Genomic DNA, 20195 nt, shown 5'->3' on the forward strand with positions numbered 1-20195 from the left:
GTTTCAGCTGGCAGGACTGGCCTAGGGATATTTTAAATTGGATTTTAATCAATTTTTAAAATATGAAAAGGCCTATTTAAATATATCTTTTAATTTATTTTAAATTTTGTATATTTGTATTAATTGTTTTGTTTTAACTGGCTGTAAGCCGCCCTGAGTCCACCAGGAGAAGGGCGGGATATAAATACAATAAACTCTATAAACTCTAAACTCAATTAATTCCCTCTCCCGACAATACAGAAGAAATAGAATATGTGATGTATATTGTGATTAAGTTGCGAAAGGCAAAATGGCGACCACACACCCCTTCTGACTGAAGCTTACTGAATAAAGGGACTTGGCCTTATTCCCTTTTGTTAGTTACAGTGCTTTAAAACGAGTCTAGGGGTTGCTTGGAGAAATCCCCTTGAAACCTTGTCCCAACAGAGCCAATTAGCAGATATCAGGTCCAAAACAACCAAAGGAAGAAGCGAGGTGCTTCGAAATGCCGACCACGCCTGATTAGCAGAAAAACAAGATGGCGGCCGTGAGACTCTCCGTCTCCCAAAATGGTGACACCCAGATAAAACTCCCCCAATTCAAGCAATCTGTCCGGACTGTGAAGGGATTTGGCTTGCAAAAGCCCTTTCTCCCCTTCTACAACAATTAGAAAAACTTACGGTTCAGGCGCACAGCCTCCACTGTGATCCGGCTCGGTCTCACCGGCAGATACCTCGTGGCCATGAGGTTAAGGAAACGAGGCCCTCCGGTCGAACCGCGCTCCCGGGAATCCCCGATGACTCAAGCCTCCGTTTCAGCGCTGAACAGCTGATTCGAGGCTAGATCCCACGGCGATTCGGTGTGGCTGAAAACAAAGCCCACAATGGGCCTGCAGACCTAGAGGAGCCAAAAGGCACCTAATCTGTCCCTGGTCCCTTTAAATCAAACTAATTTAGAGGTCAATGAATCACCTGAATTTGGAACGAAATAACTAACTGCAAAATTACTACCAATAACCTAAATCTTTCCTAATTAACTAGCCTAGCTGAGGAGCCAAATAAATTGCGTCCTACTGAGCTGAGACTAAGTCAAGAACTGGGAAGGAACCGCCCAGGGGAGGCGTGGCTAAAGTTCTGACTTAGTCTCAACTGAGCAGGAAGGCTGAGATTACCCACCAGTGGATGCTACATTCATCATGCTGGAGAATGTCCAGGTCTCCGACAAAATAATTCAGTGGGGCAGCCTTGACTTGGCCTTTTAATTTCAACTCACACCAATTCCTCTTATCTTCCCATTCAATCCAATAATTTCTATTATCGGCTTTAGGGAGAGGAGGTGGCAAGAATAGACCATGAAACCAATCTGCGAGTTTGCTCTCTCGCCTGCCTATGCACCACCTCCCCAATGCAGCATGAGGATCCAAGCCATCTCCCCAAAAGTCCTTTGCAGATAATTAAATATATTTCTTTTGGGCCTCTCACTTTTCTGGGAATCACAACACGACTCACCCCCCAAACTCTCTCGCCTTCCCACTGGCTTTCTGTGAACTGCCTGGTATCTTGTCTTGCCATATTGCTTCTCTTCGTTGCCAGTGGCTGTGCCACCGGGAGGCATGGCTTTCCCACGTGGGGTGGTCCTGGTGAAAGGGAAGCGCTTGCAGGTTGTGAGCAGGCCATGGAGATGCTAATGGTGGGGGCGAATCCGTGGGGCTATGCTGGAGACAGCGAGGGGCAGTCTTGTCACCTTGGCCCTGCCCTCTGGGCCCACACAAAGGTGGCGGCAATCGTGCGGGGCCTAGCGTCTTGCCCTGCAGGCTGAGCATGTTCTGAGCTCTTTCTTTTCACCCGGGGTGCCAGGCCTTGTGCGTTTGCCACCTGTGGATAGGGCTGAGGCAACGGGGGCAGCACCTTGCTGCCTCCAGCGTGGCCCCGTGGATTTAGACCAGTGATGATGAAACTTTTAGAGACCGTGTGCCCAAAAACTGCCCCGCCCCTGCTCTGCCCCTGCCCCATCCTGCCGGCAGATTGCCCAGGTGGCCAGCAGTGCCATGGCAGCCACGCCCCTGCCCGCACCTTGCAACATCTGCATGCGACGGGGCATGAGGGCAGAGTCTTGTCCCTGTTGCCCGGCTGCCATGTCCTTGGCTGTGCTGCTCCGTGCAGGCCACACCTGGTAGCAACTCTCCTTGGGGGGGATGCTGAGGGGGGTACGGGGGGAGGCAGGGCTGGGGTGACGGCGTGCGTGCTCACAGAGAGGGCTCTGAGTGCCGCCTCTGGCACGCGTGCCATAGGTTTGCCACCACTGATTTAGACTGACCACCGCAAAGTTGTAGTTCACTGGCCAGCCTGGGGCTAAAGCAATGGGGGCCAGTCCCTTGCTGTCTCCAGTGCAGCCCCGTGCATCACATGTAACCACATCGCGGGCCGAATGTGGCCTGCGGGCCTTGTGTTTGACATGTCTGCCCTACACCATTTCAGACAAATGATTGTCCAGTCTTTTTTTGAAAGCCTCCAGTGATGGAGTACCCATAACTACTGAAGGCAAACTATTCCATCGGTTGATTGCTCTACCATTAGGAAATTTCTCCTTAGTGCTAGGTTGCTTCTCTCCTTGGTTAGTTTCCAATCATAGTTTTTTGTCTTGCCTTTTGGTGCTTTGGAAAATAGTTTAATCACTTGTCTTTGTAGAAGCTGCTCTAATATTGGAATAGTGCTATAATGTCACACCTATTCCTTCTTTTCATTAGACAAGAGATACTCAATTCCTGTAACCATTCTTCGTATGTTTTAGCCTCCAGTCCTTGTTGCTCTTCTCTTGCACTTTTTCCAGAGTCTCAACATCTTTTTCATATTGTGGTGACTGGAACTGGATTCAGTATTCCAAGTATGGTCTGATAAAGGCTTTGTAAAGCAGTACTAGAACTTTAAGTGATTGTCCACAAGGACTCCAAGATCCTTCTCACAATTACTGGCATTAAGCCAAATTTCACCTAGTCTATACATATACAATTGGTTTTTGTTGTCTAAATGTAAAATCTTACTTTTATCTATGTTGAATTTCATTTTGTTAGATAGGGCCCATTATTCAAGTCTGTCAAGATCTTTTTGAATCTTAAGCCTGTCTTCTGGAGTGTTGGCTATTCCTGCCAGTTTATTGTCATCTGCAAATTTCATGAGTTCCCCTTCTATTCTCTCATCTAGATCGTTATGGGCTTAAAACGTAATCTACCCAACTGCTTACTTCTCTCCATTTGGATGTAGTTGCATTGAGGACTACATGTTGAATACAATTAGTCAGCCATTTACAAACTCACCTGGTAGTGGTGCCGTCTATCCCACATTTTGCTAGTTTGCCAAAAGTAGGTTGTGGTCTACTTTATCAAATGCTTTACTAAAATCTAAATATACTATATCCACAGCACTTCACAGATGTATTAATTTGGTCACTTTGTAGAGGAATGAAATAAGATTGTTTGGCATGATCTGTTTTTAATGAACCCATGTTGGCTTCTGGTTATCACCTTGCTTGCTTGTAGGTGTTTGCAGATTTATTGCTTTATTATCTTTTCCAAGATCTTCCCAGGTATTAATGTCAGGATGTCTGTAATTATCTGGATCTGTTTCCCCCACACACACTTTTTTTGAAGATGGGGACCATTATCAGTTCTTTTCCAGTCCTCAGCCACTTCCCCAGTGATCCATTAACTTTGAAATACATGTTTCAATGGTTCTGAAATCACATCTGTCAATTCCTTCAGAACTCTGGAATGTAGTCCATCTGGACCCAGTGATTTGAATCTGTCTAGAGCTAACAGGTATTCTCTTATCTTATTTTTTGCATATTTTAATTTGCATTCCTAAACTGTTATTTATGGTTCTAATAAAGGAAAATATTTGTAGCTCGGTTGACATGAGAGGTCCTCTCTGAGCTTGCTTGTTTTCTTGCAGACAAATATACAAAGATCAAAACACCCATGATTATGGATCTCATAAACCTCTGCTTAACTACATACTTCCAATCTGATGGACATATTTACCAACAAATTAAAGGGATACCTAAGGGATCACCGCTTTCAGGACTTATAGTGGAGGTCATCATGCAATGTCTAGCAGCCATAGCACTTCCACAAATACAACCAAAAATATGTATCAGATATGTAGATGACATCTTCATCATAATAAAAAGAATCAATTAGCGAACACCCACAGAACCATCAATAAATTTTTAAAAGGAATCCATTTTACTAGAGAAGAAGAAAATAACTCGCTACCCTTCCTGGACATCCTGATCAGCAGAGACCACAATGGCAAACTAGAAACGCAAATCTATAGAAAAATCACTTAAATCAACTTGATGCTCCAATATCAAAGCAGCAACCTAACCCCCCAAAAGAGAAGCTGCGTAAGGACTTTATTTAAATGAGTCCAAACACACTGCAGCAACCCAGAACAGCAGAAAAAGGAAATAGAGCATCTATATAACATATTTCAACAAAATGGATATCCACGCAACTTTATCAGAAAGTCCCTGACCACTCAACCCAATACAGCACAACCAACAGAAACCCTAAAAAGAATTACATTGCCATACATCAAGAATCTCAGAAACCACCAGCAGACTACTTGTCAGAGCCCCTCAATTGTATTTGCCTTTAATCCTTCCCTTTTCCCCTACTTCTGCCTATGTATTTTCAGGGCTTGCTGTATTATTGGGGGAGGTGCCTGCAGGGGGAATAGTATCTGCTTCATTCTACTCTGTGCAAGATGCCCTCCCTCTGGTCGAGAGGAATGTGACCTGAAAACATCTGCCTTATCTCCAGACAATAGAACCTGGGACCGAGACCTTGAGAAGCCTGCTAAATCTCCGACTTCTCATAACCTGTGGCACCTGTGGGTTGACTGGATTTCAACCGGATGGTTGGACACTGAATTGCTGCTGTGAATTGCCTTTTTTTCCCCCAAATTTTTATTGATTTTCAAATAAACAAATTACAAATATGGTATACATTAATAAATAAGAAAAAAAAACCCATATTAAATATCTATTCAGAGATGCTCAGCAGCCCCCCGGCCTGCATCCATCCTCTCTTTCACCCTTCCTACCTACTTCCCTTCTCCTCTCTTCTCCTCCTACCTACACCTCTCTCCTCCTTCCTCCTCTCAACTACCCTACGATCCACCTCCTTCCTTTCCTCATCCTTCGGACGCAATTTGGGGGCGCCAGCTGAGCATCTCATCTTCTTCAAATACATTATTTCACTATAACATTTTAATATACCAAAATTTACATTTACATCTTTGATCCCCTCCCCCCTCCCCCCCCTGGACTTCCCAGAACCGAATACAGGGTTATGCACATGTCATCCCAGATCTAAATAAAACTACCCAAACATAATACAATCAAATATTAACATACTTCAACTCTAATAAAAAAAGATCAACTTAAGATAAATATAAAATATGTATAATATAATAAATAAATAAAAACAATATAAAATCTACTCAAAAGCTATATAATATTTATTCACTTCGTACTTTCTCTGAATATAATCTATCCATCTTCTCCAAACCAAAATAAATTTTTCTTGAGATTGATCTTTCAAATATACGGAAATCTTTGCCATTTCTGCAAAATACGACACCTTTAATCTCCAATCATCCANATCATACAATCTTTAACTAATTCTGTTTCAGAATCCAATTCTATTAAAACACTATAAATTCTCCTAATATGAGCTCTACTTTGATCTTTAGTCTGCTTTATCAAATTCACATCCTCCAAAGTTAAACCAAGCTTTTGATCTATATGCCACCTATCTACCAATTGACAATATGAGAACCAGGAATGGAGAATATTATCTCATTTCAAATCTTCCAATAATTTAAATTGCCAATCCTGTCCCCTCAAAATAAGTAAATCCTTATAAGAAATCCCCTCCAATTTAACTCCCCTCGTGATTCCTTGTATCGCATGTTCTGGAACTACCCATATTGGAATTTTAGAATTTAATTTATAATAATACTTCTTCCAAACACGCAAAAGTGCAGTCCTTAAAATATGGGTCTTAAAAACTTGATCAACTTTCTTATCAAAAAATAAATAAGCATGCCGTCCATAAAATAAATCCCAACCTTCAAGAATCAATATGTCTCTATTAGTTAAATTAATCCAATCACTGATCCAAGTTAAAGCCACCGCATCATAATATAATTTTAAGTTCGGGACTTTAAGTCCCCCTCTTTCCCTTGCATCATCTTGCATAATTTTGAATTTAACCCTCGGCTTTTTGCCCTGCCAGATAAACCTGTTGATACCTCTTTGCCATACCTCCAAATTAGAATCTTTTTTTAAGATAGGTATCATTTGAAACAAAAAAAGAAACTTTGGAAGAACATTCATTTTAACCACTGAGATTCTCCCCAACAATGATAGCTGCAACTTTTTCCAATCATCTAAATCCTTTTGAATTTTTATCCATAACTTGTCATAATTGTTTTTATACAATTTAACATTAGAGGCAGTAATATAAACACCCAAATATTTCACCTTTTCCACTATTTCAAAACCAGTTAAATTAACTAAAATCTCCTTATCTTTTTAGTCATATTTTTAGACAATATTTTAGTCTTATTATTATTTACTTTAAATCCAGAAACTTTCCCATACTGTATCAAGATCTGTATCAAATCTCTTATTGATTCAATCGGCTGAGATAAAGTAAAAACCAAATCATCAGCAAAGGCTCTCAACCTATAGTCATTCTTGTTTAAAATTATTCCTTTTATAATCGATGATTCACGAATTTTAATCAATAAAATCTCCAATGTCAAAACAAATAATAAAGGTGATAGTGTATCCTTGCCTTGTACCTTTCTCAATTTTAAATGTATCTGTCAATCCCCCATTAACTACAATTTGTGCTGATTGTAATTGATAAATAGCCTTAAGAGCAGACAAGAAACTATCTCCAAAATTCATTCTCTCCACAACTCGTAATAAAAATTGCCAATCCAATTTATCAAACGCTTTTTCAGCATCCAAAAAAATAAAAGCTGCTGGAATTTGATTATTTTTATCCAAATATTCAAGCAAATTCACAATTTGTCTAACATTATACTTCATATATCTACCATTTATAAATCCAGACTGATCAATATGAACTATCCGTTTCAAAACTTGCATTAATCTGTTAGCTAAAATTTTTGTAAAAATCTTGTAATCTGTGTTCAATAAGGATATTGGTCTATAATTTTTAGGCTGAGTCAAATCCTGATCCTCCTTCGGTATGAGTGATATAAATGCACATCTCATGATGGAGACACCTCTGCTCCGGACAGGATACTATTAAAGAGATATTTCAAAGGTTCTATCATTTCTTCTGATAACATTTTATAATATATTGCTGTGAACCCATCTGTACCAGGAGCTTTTCCAACCTTTAATTGTTTAATTGCCTCTATAATCTCCTCAACCACAATCGGAGAATTCATAACTCCTTGTTGTTCATCTGAAAGTCTAGGAAAATTTGCTTGCTGTAAATACCTATCTATTTCAATAGGTTGTACATTTTCAGAGGCATATAATTTTGAAAAATATTCCAAAAAAGTCTTTTTAATCAAATCTTGTTGGAAAACTTCTTTACCTTTATAATGTATTTTCTCTATAATTCTTGATTTTTGTTTCTTACGTAATTGATAAGCCAACCATCTACCAGGTTTATTTGCGTTACAAAATGTGTTATGTTTCATATACTTCAAATTAACTGCAATCTGATCTGCCATCAACATATTAAACTGTTCCTTCAACATAGCAATAGAAACCTTTAAATTATTATCCATTGGATTTAAAATAAGAGCTTTCTCTTTTATTTTAATCTGATCCTCCAAATCTCTTCGTTTTTGTATTTGCTTTCGCCTATGTGCACTGTTCATTGAAATTAGAGCATCTCTCATGTAAGCCTTACTAGCATCCCATACCATTGACATAGAGGTGCCCATATTCATATTCAGCAAAAAAAAGTCTCTTAAGTGATCTTTAAGTTTCTGCAGATTACTCTCATGTCTAAGTAAATTCTCATTTAATCTCCAAGTCCTTCTATTTTCTTCAGTTGAAAGTTCCATCCATACAGGACTATGATCTGATAAAATCCTAGAGAAAATCTTCACTTTCTTAACCCTAGAAAGTAAGTCATTAGTTATTTTAAAAAATCAATTCTAGAGTGGGAATGGTGTCTGTCCGAAAAAAAAGTAAAATCTCTTTCTCTTAAATTCCGTTCTCTCCAAATATCTCTTAATTCCAAATCCTCTTGCAATGCAAAAAAAGTTTTAGGCAATTTAACTTGAGTCAACACTTTAGAAGAAGTCTTTTTATCTTTCATTGGATCTATAACTCCATTCCAATCTCCCATCATAATAACAGATTTATAATCCAAATGAGTTATTTTCTGATGCAGCAATCTATAAAATTGTTTTTGCTGCTGTTGCTGATTTGGTGCATATAAGCCAACAATGAGACATTTCTTTCCATTCAATAACGATTCAATAAGTACAAATCTTCCTTCTGAGTCAAAGTCTATTAGTTTTGGCAGAAATTCTTTCTTAACATACAAAACCTGCTTTTTTCTTCAGAGCTGGAGAAATAAAATGAAGTCCCAATTTAGAATTAATCAAATACTTTTGATCTTTCAAAGTAATGTGAGTTTCTTGCAAACATATAATGTCATTTTTATGTTGTTTCAAATAGTAAAATATTTTCTTTCTTTTTTGTGGTGAATTCAAACCATTCACATTCAACGTCATCAGCTTAACCATCCTTTGGCTTGTGAAGCTTATGGAGCATTCCTTGTAAATCTGTCATCACAGATCTCTTTCGCCTTGCCCCTCCCACAGGCTCCGAAGTAGGCGAGTATGTTATAGATATAGGTTCTTTTTGTTGCTCTTTCTCTTTACGTTTGTATGCTGCATGGGTCATTCTTTGCTCCTTTGGATCTTTTTTCACTTCAGACAATTGTTGGTTCTGAGAGTCTCCTGCATATAGTGACATAGCCTCAGGCAATTCAACAAGTAGTTGTTCGGTCAAATCTTCCTTTGCTTTAGGTCGGGGTGATGGTGGTAAGTCAGCCTTCAGGACCGATGAGTAAAAATCTTTAGCTTTTTGAATCGTATTCGATTTATAACGTGTCCCCACATAACTTTCCACAATTCCAACAGGAATATCCCATCTAAAAGGCATCTGCCGCTTCTTTAACTCCTGAGCCAGAAAAGCAAAATCCTTCCTTTTTCTTAAAATTTTAGGAGGTATTTCTTTTAAAAGTATAATATCTTGGGCAGCAATCTGAAATCTCTGCTGGTAGAAAGCCTGTATAATTTCATTGCGACGTATTCTTGTAGAAAAATAGACAACAACATCTCTCGGTAGTTTTCTTTGGCGCGCAACCCAGAAATTTACTCTATAAGCTTTTTCAATTTCTCCAAAAATTACTTCGGGATTGCACTCCAAAACTAAAGCCAGAGCTGCAGCTATTTCCTCTCCCAATTTCTCTTGTAAATCTTCCTTTAATCCTCTAATCCTCAGGGCAAACTCCATTTCTCTGTATTGTGACATTATAATATCATTCTGAACAGTTTCCACACCTTCTTCTACTTTCTCAAGTCTGTCCTCCATTCCTTCCATTTTCTCCACTAATTCATCCACCCGTCCCTCTATGCGATCTACATGAACCGCCAAACCATGAAAAATATGCGATATGTTCTCACAAAGTTCCTCATTTTTCTTATCAAGAAGCTCCTCTGTTTCCATTCTGACTTGTCTGCAATGAAGCTTGTGCTAAAGCATCTTGTAAATCTTTAAGTGTAATAGACGGGGGAGGCGAAGGTGGCGGAGATTTAGGTTTCTGTTGTGGAATTTGCACAACTGGAGAAGAAATAGCTGTTTTAGGTAAAGCAGAAGCTCCAATACGTTTAGAAGCCATTCTGCAGAATTCTTCTAAATATATATATAATTTAAGACACAAAACAGCAGGGTACCGCTGAACTTTCAATAAACTTAAAAAAACCCTTTGTGATGCATCAATCCACAACCGGAAGAAGAGTGAAAGTTTTCCTTATGATACAAAGAAACAGCACGTCCGCAGCCATTTTCTTCTCACTTTGATTTATAACAAATAAAGAAGATGCCAGTATATTCTGTGAATTAAAGTCTTAATTCAGCTAGAATCCAGGTCTCCTGATTGGTTCCGTCTGCTTATAAATTACTCACGATCTGGAGTTTCTATAATTGGCAGCAGTGGCGGCAACGTCTGGCTTCGCTCCAAAGAACGAAGACACTCCGAGCTGCGGAGAAGAATCTGGACTCTGGAGGAGTTCAACACCTTCATTCCCCCAAGATCACTCCTGGGAGAACTAGGGAACTCTACTCCTATCCAGAAGGATAAGCTACAATGGAAAACCTCTTTGATGGCTGCAATGATTGTAGGATTCTAATGGAGAGATAAACTTTATCTCCAACATGGAAAGGTTTAGGTTTCATTCTTTTATTGTTGAGCTGCCCGAAAGCGCAGGAAACAATCATTTGGGTCATCACCGACTTGTTTTCTAAACAAGCCCATTTTATCCCGTGACAGAAGATCCCAACCGCAAAGACTTTGGCTAAGTTGTTTGTGCAACATATCTATCACCTTCATGGTACTCCAAAATGTATAATATCTGATAGAGGTGTCCAATTCACCTCTAAGTTCTGGAAAGCCTAGTCATCATCCTCAAACGAATGGGGGGACAGAACAAACAAACTCTGTTCTAGAACAATACCTCTGTTGTTTTATTAATTATCAGCAGGACTGATCTGCTGCTGTTTGCTGAAGTGGCTTACAACAATGCAGTACACTCTAGCACTGGATTCACTCCTTTCCAAATGGCAAATGGCCAGAGTTTCCTTCCTATGTCTGAATTGCCTGCCACCGAACCCGCCATTCCTTCCCTAAAAGGGGCGTTGTCTTACCTGAACGCCTTTTCTCAGCATGATGATGGAGAATCCACAAATGGGTTGTCTTAATCTTCCTGCTCCAATAAGACTAAGTCTGAAGTGTAAGTACGCCTCTGCTGTGCAATAGCCCCCAGTTTGAGACTAATGTGAGACACAGACGTTAGTCCGACGTGTGTGCTTTCCTACACTGCAACCAGGGCCAAACAGACCCTAACCAGGAGGGAGTGGATTCTCCAGCATCATGCTGAGAAAAGGCGTTCAGGTAAGACAACGCCCCTTCTCCAGCATGATTGGATGGAGAATCCACAAATGGGACATACCAAAGCCCCGTGTCCCTAAGGAGGGGAAACAGTTTGGGCCTGGGTCCTGCTGGGTGATAATACATGTTGCAACACCCTGCGACCAAAAGAAGCATCTGAGGAGGCATATTTGTCAATCTTGTAGTGTCAAACAAAGGACAAAGGCGAGGACCATGTTGCCGCCCTACAGATCTCCCCAATAGTTGCCTGGGTTGCCCAGGCCGCTGAAGTAGCGGTGCCACAGGTAGAATGGGCCGTGATGTGTCCAGGAATTGTCAGTGGTTGTGTCTTATATGCGAGGGCGATGCAAGCCCTAATCCATCTCCCTATCGCTGAGGAAGAGACCTTCTGGCCCATGGATGAAGGTTGAAATGACACAAACAATGCTTCGGATTTACAGAAGGCTGAAGTGCGTTTGACGTAACATCGCAGGGCCCTGAGAACGTCAAGAGTATGCCACCGTTTCTTGAGATCATGGGAAGGGTTAGGACAGAAATTTGGTAGAACCACCTCCTGGGACCTATGGTATAATGAATTTATCTTGGGAATAAAGGAAGGATCTAATCTGAGGGTCACCCTGTCTGCATGGAAGATGCACAGGTCCTCTCTGACGGAGAGACCGGCCAGTTCCGAAATTCGCCTGGCCGATGTGATCGCCACGAGAAATGCCACCTTCATAGACAATAGCTTAAGGGAACATGTGGTAATGGGCTTGAAAGGTGGTGAGATGAGGGCCTGTAAGACCCGGTGTAGGTCCCAAGAGGGATATCGGTGGACTGTTGGTGGCCTGGCGTTAGCTGCGCCCTTTAAAAAGGAACGCACCGTGGGGTGGGGTGCCAAGGGAGCGGAATTGTCACACATGAGTACCGTAGATAGAGCTGTGACCTGTCTGTGTATGGTGCTCGGGGATAGTCCCTTGTCCAACCCATCCATCAGGAATTCCAAAACAATCGGAACAGAAATGTCCGAAAGCTCTACTTTACGACCAGAGCACCAGATACAGAAGCTCCTCCATGTGGCATCATAGATCCTATTCGTTGAGGGGCGCCTGGATTGCTGAATCATGGCAATCACCCTCAAAGAATATGCATCTCGGGTCAAGGCCCGCCGCTCAAGTGCCAAACGGTTAGTTGGAGACACTGTGGGTCCGGGTGCTGAAGTACCCCCTGAGTGAGAGCAATACGACCTGCTGGAATCCTCCATGGAGGGGAGACGGAGAGCTCTACCAGGTCGACGAACCACGGACATCTCGGCCAATGTGGTGCAATCAGGAGGATCTCCGCTCGTTCGTGCAGGATCTTGCAGATCATCACGGGGAGGAGTGGCAAGGGAGGAAAAGCATAAAGCAGTTCTCTGGGCCAGGGACTGCGGAGGGCATCCGTCCCTTCTGCTGTCGGAGACGGGAACCTGGAAAAGAATCTCGGGAGTTGGGAGTTGGCTGGGGAAGCAAAGAGGTCTAAGGTTGGGGGACCAAACCTGTCCACAATCTCTCTGAACAATCCCAGGTCCAGGCGCCATTCGGCATGGTCCACAGTTGCTCTGCTCAAAGAGTCCGCCTGCTGGTTGGCCACTCCGGATATATGCTCTGCCCTGATGGAAGCAAGATTGATTTCTGCCCAAGACCCCAATTGGGCCTCCTCCATGAGAGGCCTGGACCTGGTCCCCCCGTCTGTTCACGTGGGCCTTTGCAGCAATATTGTCTGTAAGCACCAGGATATGTTGCCCCGCTACCCTGCTGCTGAAATGTCGTAAGGCCAGAAGTATGGCTCTGAGTTCCAGCCAGTTTATATTGTTTTTCAATTCCTCCTGGGACCACTGCCCCTGAGCCCAATGTGACTGGAGAAGCGCTCCCCAGCCGAACAGGCTGGCGTCCGTGGTCAGGTGATTCTGGCTGGCTCCTTGAACTTTGTTCCCCTTGACATAGCTGGGGAGGCCCACCATCAAAGGGAGTTCAACGCCGGCCGCGGAACTCGAACCCTCTGGTTGGAAGCGCTGATGCATAGCATCTGGAACGGAAGTAGAAGCCACTGCTGCTCCCGGGCGTGAAGGCATGCCCACGGAATGATTTGTATACAGGACCTCATCTTCCCCAGGAGTTGTGACAACAAGACTAAGGTGACCACCCTGTCTCTCCGGATTCGATGAACAAGGGCCCGAATGCTGTCCTGTCGGTCCTGTGACAGATAGACCGTGCAATTGGCCGTGTCTATGACTGCCCCTAGATGCAGGAGCCGGGTTGAGGGCACTGTATGGCTTTTCTGAAAATTGACTGAAAACCCGTGCTCCTGAAAGGTCCTGACAGCGAGGGCGAGATCTGACCGAGCCCTTTGGATGGAGGACTGTATCAGAATCTCGTCCAGATAACACTGAACTCTGATCGGAGTCTGTCTCAGGTGGGCAGCCAGCACTGCCAGTATCTTTGTAAATACTCTGGGTGCTGAAGAGAGGCCGAATGGGAGGGCCCTGTACTAATAGTGCTGGTGGGCATAACAAAACCTGAGAAATTTGCGATGCCCAGGGAGAATAGGGATATGTAAATATGCCTCTGTCAGGTCTATTGATGTCAGGAAGTCCCCTTTTCTGATGCTGGCTAAGATCGATTGTAGCGACTGCATCTTGAACTTCCTGTACATCAGATAGTAATTTAGACCTTTTAAATCTAAAATTGCCCTCCAGCCCCCGAGGCCTTCGGGACGACGAAGAGAATGGAGTAAAACCCCCGCCTCTTCTGATCCTCCGGCACTGGCTCTATGGCCCATATTTGTGACAGGTGGGAGATGGCCTCTGACATGAGGGCTGCCCTGTTCTTGTTCGTGGGGGTGGGATAAGTCCGGAAGTGATCCGGTGGACTGGACCAAAACTCCAGCATTAGACCTTGAGCTATGGTGTTCAAGATCCATGAGTCCGTGGTAGTGGCTGCCCATGCTTCGGAGTAAAGTGACAGCCGGCCTCCTATGGGTGGAGTGTCCCTGGAGTCACTTCCCTCACTTGAAGGGGCATCCTCCTGAGCCTCGGAAGGGCCGCTTGGACTGGTATTGTGGCCGGGGTCTGGATGCGGGACAGTCCTGCTGGCGCTCTGATCTCTGGTAGAAAGGGCGAGAGGTCTGGGGCCAGTCCCAGTTTGAGGCTGGCCAAAAGGACTGCCTGCGATAATAGTTCTGTGAAGCCCCGCCCCCCCGAACGCTTATCCCCCCTCTTAGTGTTGTTAATAAGAGTCTTGCGTTTGTCCTTGCCCTCTACCAAGTAAGGGTTGAGGGCTTCGCCAAAGAGTAGCCAAGCGCCACTTAGCCTTTAGGTCCGCCCGCCAGTTTTTGAGCCACAAAAGTTTACGGGCTGAAATGTCTGCCGCTATGGCTCGCGAAGAGTATCTGGCGGCATGGAGGCCACATCCCAGTACATGGAGTCAGCCATGTACTGGGATGTGGCCACCAACTTACCCAGGTTCTGATGAACACGAACCTGGTCAGGCGGGATCATGTCCTGGAGTTCACGGAGCCACAGTATGGAAGCTTGAGCGAAGAAGGCCATGGATGTGGAGGCCTTGATTGCCCAAGCCAATGCCTGATGCGATCTGCGCAAGGCAGCTTCAAAATTTGTCCTCTGCCTTAAGCGCTTCGGCCATGTCCCCTGAAATATTTGTTTTGGAAAAAAGGGAGTTAAGTGGCTCATCAATTTGAGGGACCTCCAGTAAGGAGGCGAAAGAGGGAGCCACATTAAATAAACCCTTCTCCGAAGTTCCCAGATTGGGGATAGACCCCAGGTTATCCCACTGTTGCGGAAGAAGGGGGGCAGGGAACATGTTTTTGTGGTACCACCGGTTCAGCATAAAGCGGATTGGGGTCCTTAGATGTAGATGGAGTTGGCTGGGCCTCCTGCTCCGGGGTGATGTTAGCTGTTGTGCAGGCCTTGAGCAGCAAGGAGCTGAAGAGGGAATTATCAAAAAGACCAGCGGGGGGAGTCGGGTCCGGAGTTGAGACATCCTCGTCGTCCGACAGGAACAGGTGTGAAGGATCGAAGTCCGCAGACTCCGATTCTGAGGAAACCTCCTGTGTGAAGTCTGATGTTCCAGTGTGGATCATGGAGGTGCGGCGGGAGCTTGTGGATGTCACTGGGAGACCGATGAGGCCATGAACTGGGCAAAGGCCTGAGTTATCATAGCCTGAAACTGATCAGGCCCTAGAGTCTGTGGTTCAGGGGGACGAAGCCCTGCTGCAGTAGGCGTAAACGTAGCCTGTGGCCCAGATAGAGCCTGTGTGGTACCCCCCTGCACTTTTAGGTTTAGCCCTGATGATAGGATCCACTTGTGTCACCTCCCTGGGAGGAGACCAGGCCCCTGGGGCTAAATTACAATGGGCCGATTGGGGCTCAAATATAGATCCCCCAGGTGGAGTATTGGTCTGTGTTTCACCTGAAGCCCTGGAGATTTCTCCCTCTAAGGCCTGATGATATCTGTTGGCCTCCCTGCAAGCTGTCTTAGGCTTTTTGGAGGGCTGGGCCTTTGATATGGTCTTCCCCACCGCCTCTGTAGAGGCCTTGTGCTTCTTTCTGGTGGGGGGTTCAGTACTGTCCTGTGAGGACAGAGGGAAGGAATTATCTGCCATCCTGCTAGGTAAAACTTAATTTGGCTAAGGGAATCTTCTGGCTAATGTTCCCAATGAGGCTGAGACGGCATGCACTCTGATGGTTCAATTAAAGTGGTCAGGCGCCCCCCTCAAGCGCTGTAATTGACCACTGAAGAGAAACACCTCCTACTAGGAATACAATTCCGAAGTGTAAATAGGAATTTAGATGAGGGAGGGGTGGTGGAGGTCGACTGGTGAGGCAATGCGTCCTTGTGGGGACGAGATTGCCCTCCCCAAGTGCTGAGAGAATGCCCAGGCAGCAAACAGAAGAGTGAGGTGATTCCTGGTAGGCGCGGCTATCAAAATGGCGGCCGCGATTCAAGCGCGCCAAAAATAACTGTCCCAGGGCTCTGAGGCTGAGACAAGCCTAGCTGTTGTGCCCCGTCCAAAATGGCGGCCGCACCCCGAGATCATCAATTTAGGAAACCGCTGAAGCTGCCACGATCAAAATGGTGGCCGCGCGATTTTCGCACCTAAAACGGCCGCCCGAAGTGCCTGGAATCCGGCCGATGGCCAATCTGCACTTCGTGCCGATCAGCTGGCTGCCGCTGCCATGGGAGCCTCTGTTCTTTACTGTGTCCCGATGGGCAGTAAATCAATCCTTTTAAGAGGTGAGAAAAAAACTGTGTATCGTGCTGAATCCCCTCAGCAGAGCTGAAGGCTCTGGCTCCGCACCAGTTAGCTGTGTAAGCCAACACTTTCTGTCAGTCTTTGGAATGTTAATGAGTCAAAGTCTTTGGAATGTTAATGTGGGAGAAAAGCTCTCATGAGGGAGAGCCCTCCTAATTCAAGCCGGCAGCTGCCTGCAGGGAATCCCTACAAGGAAAGCTTTCCTGTCAGAAGGCTAAAATCCTAATCAAAAGTTTCCTTTCTTGTTTTTGGTTAATAATATTATTAACTAAAGTCCAGGATGGAAGGAAGGAAATTCCACAAATGGGTTATACAACCTGCTGTAGTCTGGGCAATCAAAAACGCGTCTGTAGAGCAAGAGATTAAGTCTAAAACTGTGGGCTATTGCACATCAGAGGCGTACTTACACTTCAGACTTAGTCTTATTGGAGCAGGAAGATTAAGACAACCCATTTGTGGATTCTCCATCCAATCATGCTGGAGAAGAGTGAGTTCACCAATTGAAGAACATCTGGCCAGTAGTTAGAAAAGCCCTGGATGAGGCTAGGAAAGCTTACAAAAGCACAGGCTGACAAGAAAAGAATGGAACCTAAACCTTTCCATGTTGGAGATAAAGTTTATCTCTCCGTTAGAGTCCTACAATCATTGCAGCCATCAAAGAAGCTGGGACCAAAATTTATTGGTCTGTTTCCTATTAAATGCGTTATCAATCCTGTTACAGTAGAGCTGGAGCTCCCTAACATTTTGAGACAAATCCACCCAGTTTTCCATTGTAGCTTATTGAAACCTGAGATTACCTCCAAATTATGACCTGTGACCGCTCCGGCTTCTCAACCTATTGAGGGTGAGCAACACTTTGAAATTAAAGATTTTAGATTCTCACAAACATTACAGGTCCACACAATATTTAGTGGCCTGGAAAGACCTGCCTGCTTCACAGAATGACTGGGTTTTTAAGAAACATGTTAGGGCTCCTAGATTGCTCAAACACTTTCATGCACGCTATCCAGATAAACCTAATCAATGTTTCTTTTTGTGTTCTTTTTTCCCCTTCCTGTTTTGTTTTGCAGGTGGATTTGTCTTTTTATTGGGGAAGAGGCAAATGTCAGAGCCCCTCAATTGTATTTGCCTTTAATCCTTCCCTTTTTCCCTCTCTTGCTTCTGCTTATGTATTTTCAGGGCTTGCCGTACTATTGGAGGAGGGTGCCTGCAGGGGAAATAGTGTCTGCTTCATTCTACTCTGTGCAAGATGCCCTCCCTCTGGGCGAGAGGAATGCGACCTGAAAACATCTGCCTTATCTCCAGACAATGGAGCCTGGGACTGTTGAAAAATGAAACTAGGAGAGACCTTGAGAAGCCTGATAAATCTCCGGCTTCTTCTAACAGCGTGGTACCTGTGAGTTGGCTGGATTTCAACCGGGTGGTTGGACACTGGGGGGAGTAGTTGTGAATTGTCTTTTTGATGTATTCCTTTATGCACCAAATTTCAGATGTACCTTTGCTCTCTTGCCATCACTATCTCTCAATCAAACGTTCCTTTTGAGACAATGCCGTTTCAAGAGTTCTGCTTTCTTGGGAGATTTAGTTGAGCATAGCACACAAGCCACCTAAAGCCCTTCAAAAATCCTACACAGACCAAAGACCCAACAACCCCAGACAAAAATGAAACAGGAGTCATCTACAACATACAATGTAAGGACTACAACAACCATTATCTAGGACCAACAGGCCTGGCAAAATGCATCCATGAATACCAACTCACAGTCAGAAGACATGATGAAAATTCTTTAATTCTTTAATTTCACAACATACAGACAGATTTAACCATAGTTTCAATTGGGAAAATGTGACCATCCTGGACCAAGCCACGTTCAAATATGCCAGGGAATTTCTAGAAGCCTGACACTTTGACAAATCAGCCATCAATAGACACATATACATTAACTACATCAATAGACTATGCCACGGGTCGGCAACCTGCGGCTCCAGAGCCGTATGTGGCTCTTTGAGCCTTCTCCTGTGGCTCCCAGCCTCCTCTGCCATTGGCAGAGAGAGACAGAGACAGAGAGAGGCTCTCTCTCTCTCTCTCTCTCTCTCTCTCTCTGTAAAAAAGAGAGTGGCCTCATGCTGTTCTCCGAGGAGCTGACAAGCTTATTGGATGGGGCTCCTGCCTTGGCTGCATCTCAGCAGGAAGCAGGAAGGGCAGGAGAGCCAGCCCAATAAAAATGTGTGTCAGCTTGTTGGAGAACAGCCTGAAGCCAGCTTGCCAGGTGAGCAGAACATCAGAGAGAGGGAGAGAAAGGGGGAGAGAGAGAGAGGGAGAGAGAGGGGGAGAGAAAAAGAGAGATGGAGAGAGAGAGAGAAAAAAGAGAGAGAGGGAGAGAGAGAAAGAGAGGGAGAGGAAAGAGAGAGAGAAAGAGAGAGGAAAGAGAGAGAGGGAAAGGAAAGAAAGAGAGGGAGAGGAAAGAGAGAGAGAGAAAGAGAAAGAGAAAGGGAGAGGAAAGAGAAAGAGAGAGAGGAAAGAGAGAAAGTGAGAGGAAAGAGAAAGAGAAGGGGCGTTGTCTTACCTGAACGCCTTTTCTCAGCACGGAGATGGAGAATCCACCAATGGGTTTTCTCTGTCTTCCTGCCCAATCAGATCAAGTCAGTCAAATCTGCCATGCCTGTCCTGGACTAGAACCTCCCAGTCTCGATGTGGGCAAAACCACTGACTGACAGTATGACGTGTTGGCTCACAGAACCTAACCCTAGGCCTAAAGGACCTGAACGGGAGGGAGTGGATTCTCCATCTCCATGCTGAGAAAAGGCGTTCAGATAAGACAACGCCCCTTCTCCAGCACAGAAGATGGAGAATCCACCAATGGGACTTACCAAAGCCTACTGTCCCTGTGGGAGGGAAGCAGCCAGGTCCGGTGGGATGCCTCGAGGTACCACCTGTTGGAGAACCCTCCTGCCAAAGGAGGCCTCCGCAGAGGCGAACCTGTCCAGTTTGTAATGTCGTATGAACGGCAAGGGTGAAGACCATGTGGCCGCCCTATAAACGTCCTCAATGGACGCCTGAGTGGCCCATGCAGCAGAGATAGCTGCACTGTGCGTCGAGTGGGCTGTGAAACGACGTGGAACCGGCAAAGAATTGGATTGGTACGCCCCGCAATGCAAGCCCTGGTCCACCTGCCAATTGTAGAGGCAGACATCTTCCGACCCTTGGAAGAAAGGCGGAAGGAGACGAAGAAGGCCTCAGAGTTGCGGAAGGCAACCGTCTGCTTGATGTAACAACAGAGTACCCTGCAGACGTCCAGAGAATGCCATTGCCGTTCCAGGTCATGAGATGGATTAGGGCAGAAATCTGGAAGTACGATTTCCTGAGCCCTGTGGAATAGAGAATTAACCTTAGGAACAAAGGTAGGGTCTAAACGAAGGACCACCCGGTCCCGGTGAAAGATGCATAAGTCATCCCTGATGGAAAGTGCCGCCAACTCAGAATCCGCCTTGCTGAAGTGATTGCCACCAGGAAGGCGACCTTGAGAGACAAGGACCGCAGATCACATGTCCTGAGAGGTTCAAACGGCGGCCTGGTGAGGGCCTGTAGGACCCGCGGCAGTTTCCAAAAGGGATACCTATGCACAACAGTGTTTATGGCACCCTTGATGAATGAACGTATCAATGGGTGTTGACCTAGGGAAAC

At 44.7% G+C, this 20195-nt stretch overlaps 1 protein-coding gene across 1 annotated transcript; it reads right to left on the reverse strand.

Annotated features, from left to right (window-relative positions):
• Positions 1-780: 780 nt before the first annotated feature.
• LOC107293712 lies at positions 781-14182 on the reverse strand. Its single transcript, XM_015822873.1, has 3 exons — positions 14048-14182; positions 11835-12665; positions 781-876 (listed from the first exon to the last, which is right to left on the reverse strand). The coding sequence occupies exons 1-3, from the start codon at positions 14180-14182 to the stop codon at positions 781-783; spliced, it is 1062 nt and encodes a 353-aa protein (XP_015678359.1).
• Positions 14183-20195: the final 6013 nt, after the last annotated feature.

Source organism: Protobothrops mucrosquamatus, unplaced genomic scaffold (assembly GCF_001527695.2).
Source record: "Protobothrops mucrosquamatus isolate PMUCROS unplaced genomic scaffold, P.Mucros_1.0 scaffold1712, whole genome shotgun sequence".
NCBI classification, from domain to species: Eukaryota; Metazoa; Chordata; class Lepidosauria; order Squamata; family Viperidae; genus Protobothrops; species Protobothrops mucrosquamatus.

Excerpts from the sequence above, each read along its gene's own strand:
- LOC107293712 (XM_015822873.1), bottom strand. The coding sequence starts at position 14,182 with ATGGGCAGCCACTACCACGGACTCATGGATCTTGAACACCATAGCTCA. Across the intron at positions 12,666-14,047 it reads AAGAACAGGGCAGCCCTCAT|GTTCCCGTCTCCGACAGCAG; the intron begins GTCAGAGGCCAT and ends ATTCTTTTCCAG. Across the intron at positions 877-11,834 it reads GCATCTTCCATGCAGACAGG|GTCTGCAGGCCCATTGTGGG; the intron begins GTGACCCTCAGA and ends TGGCTCCTCTAG.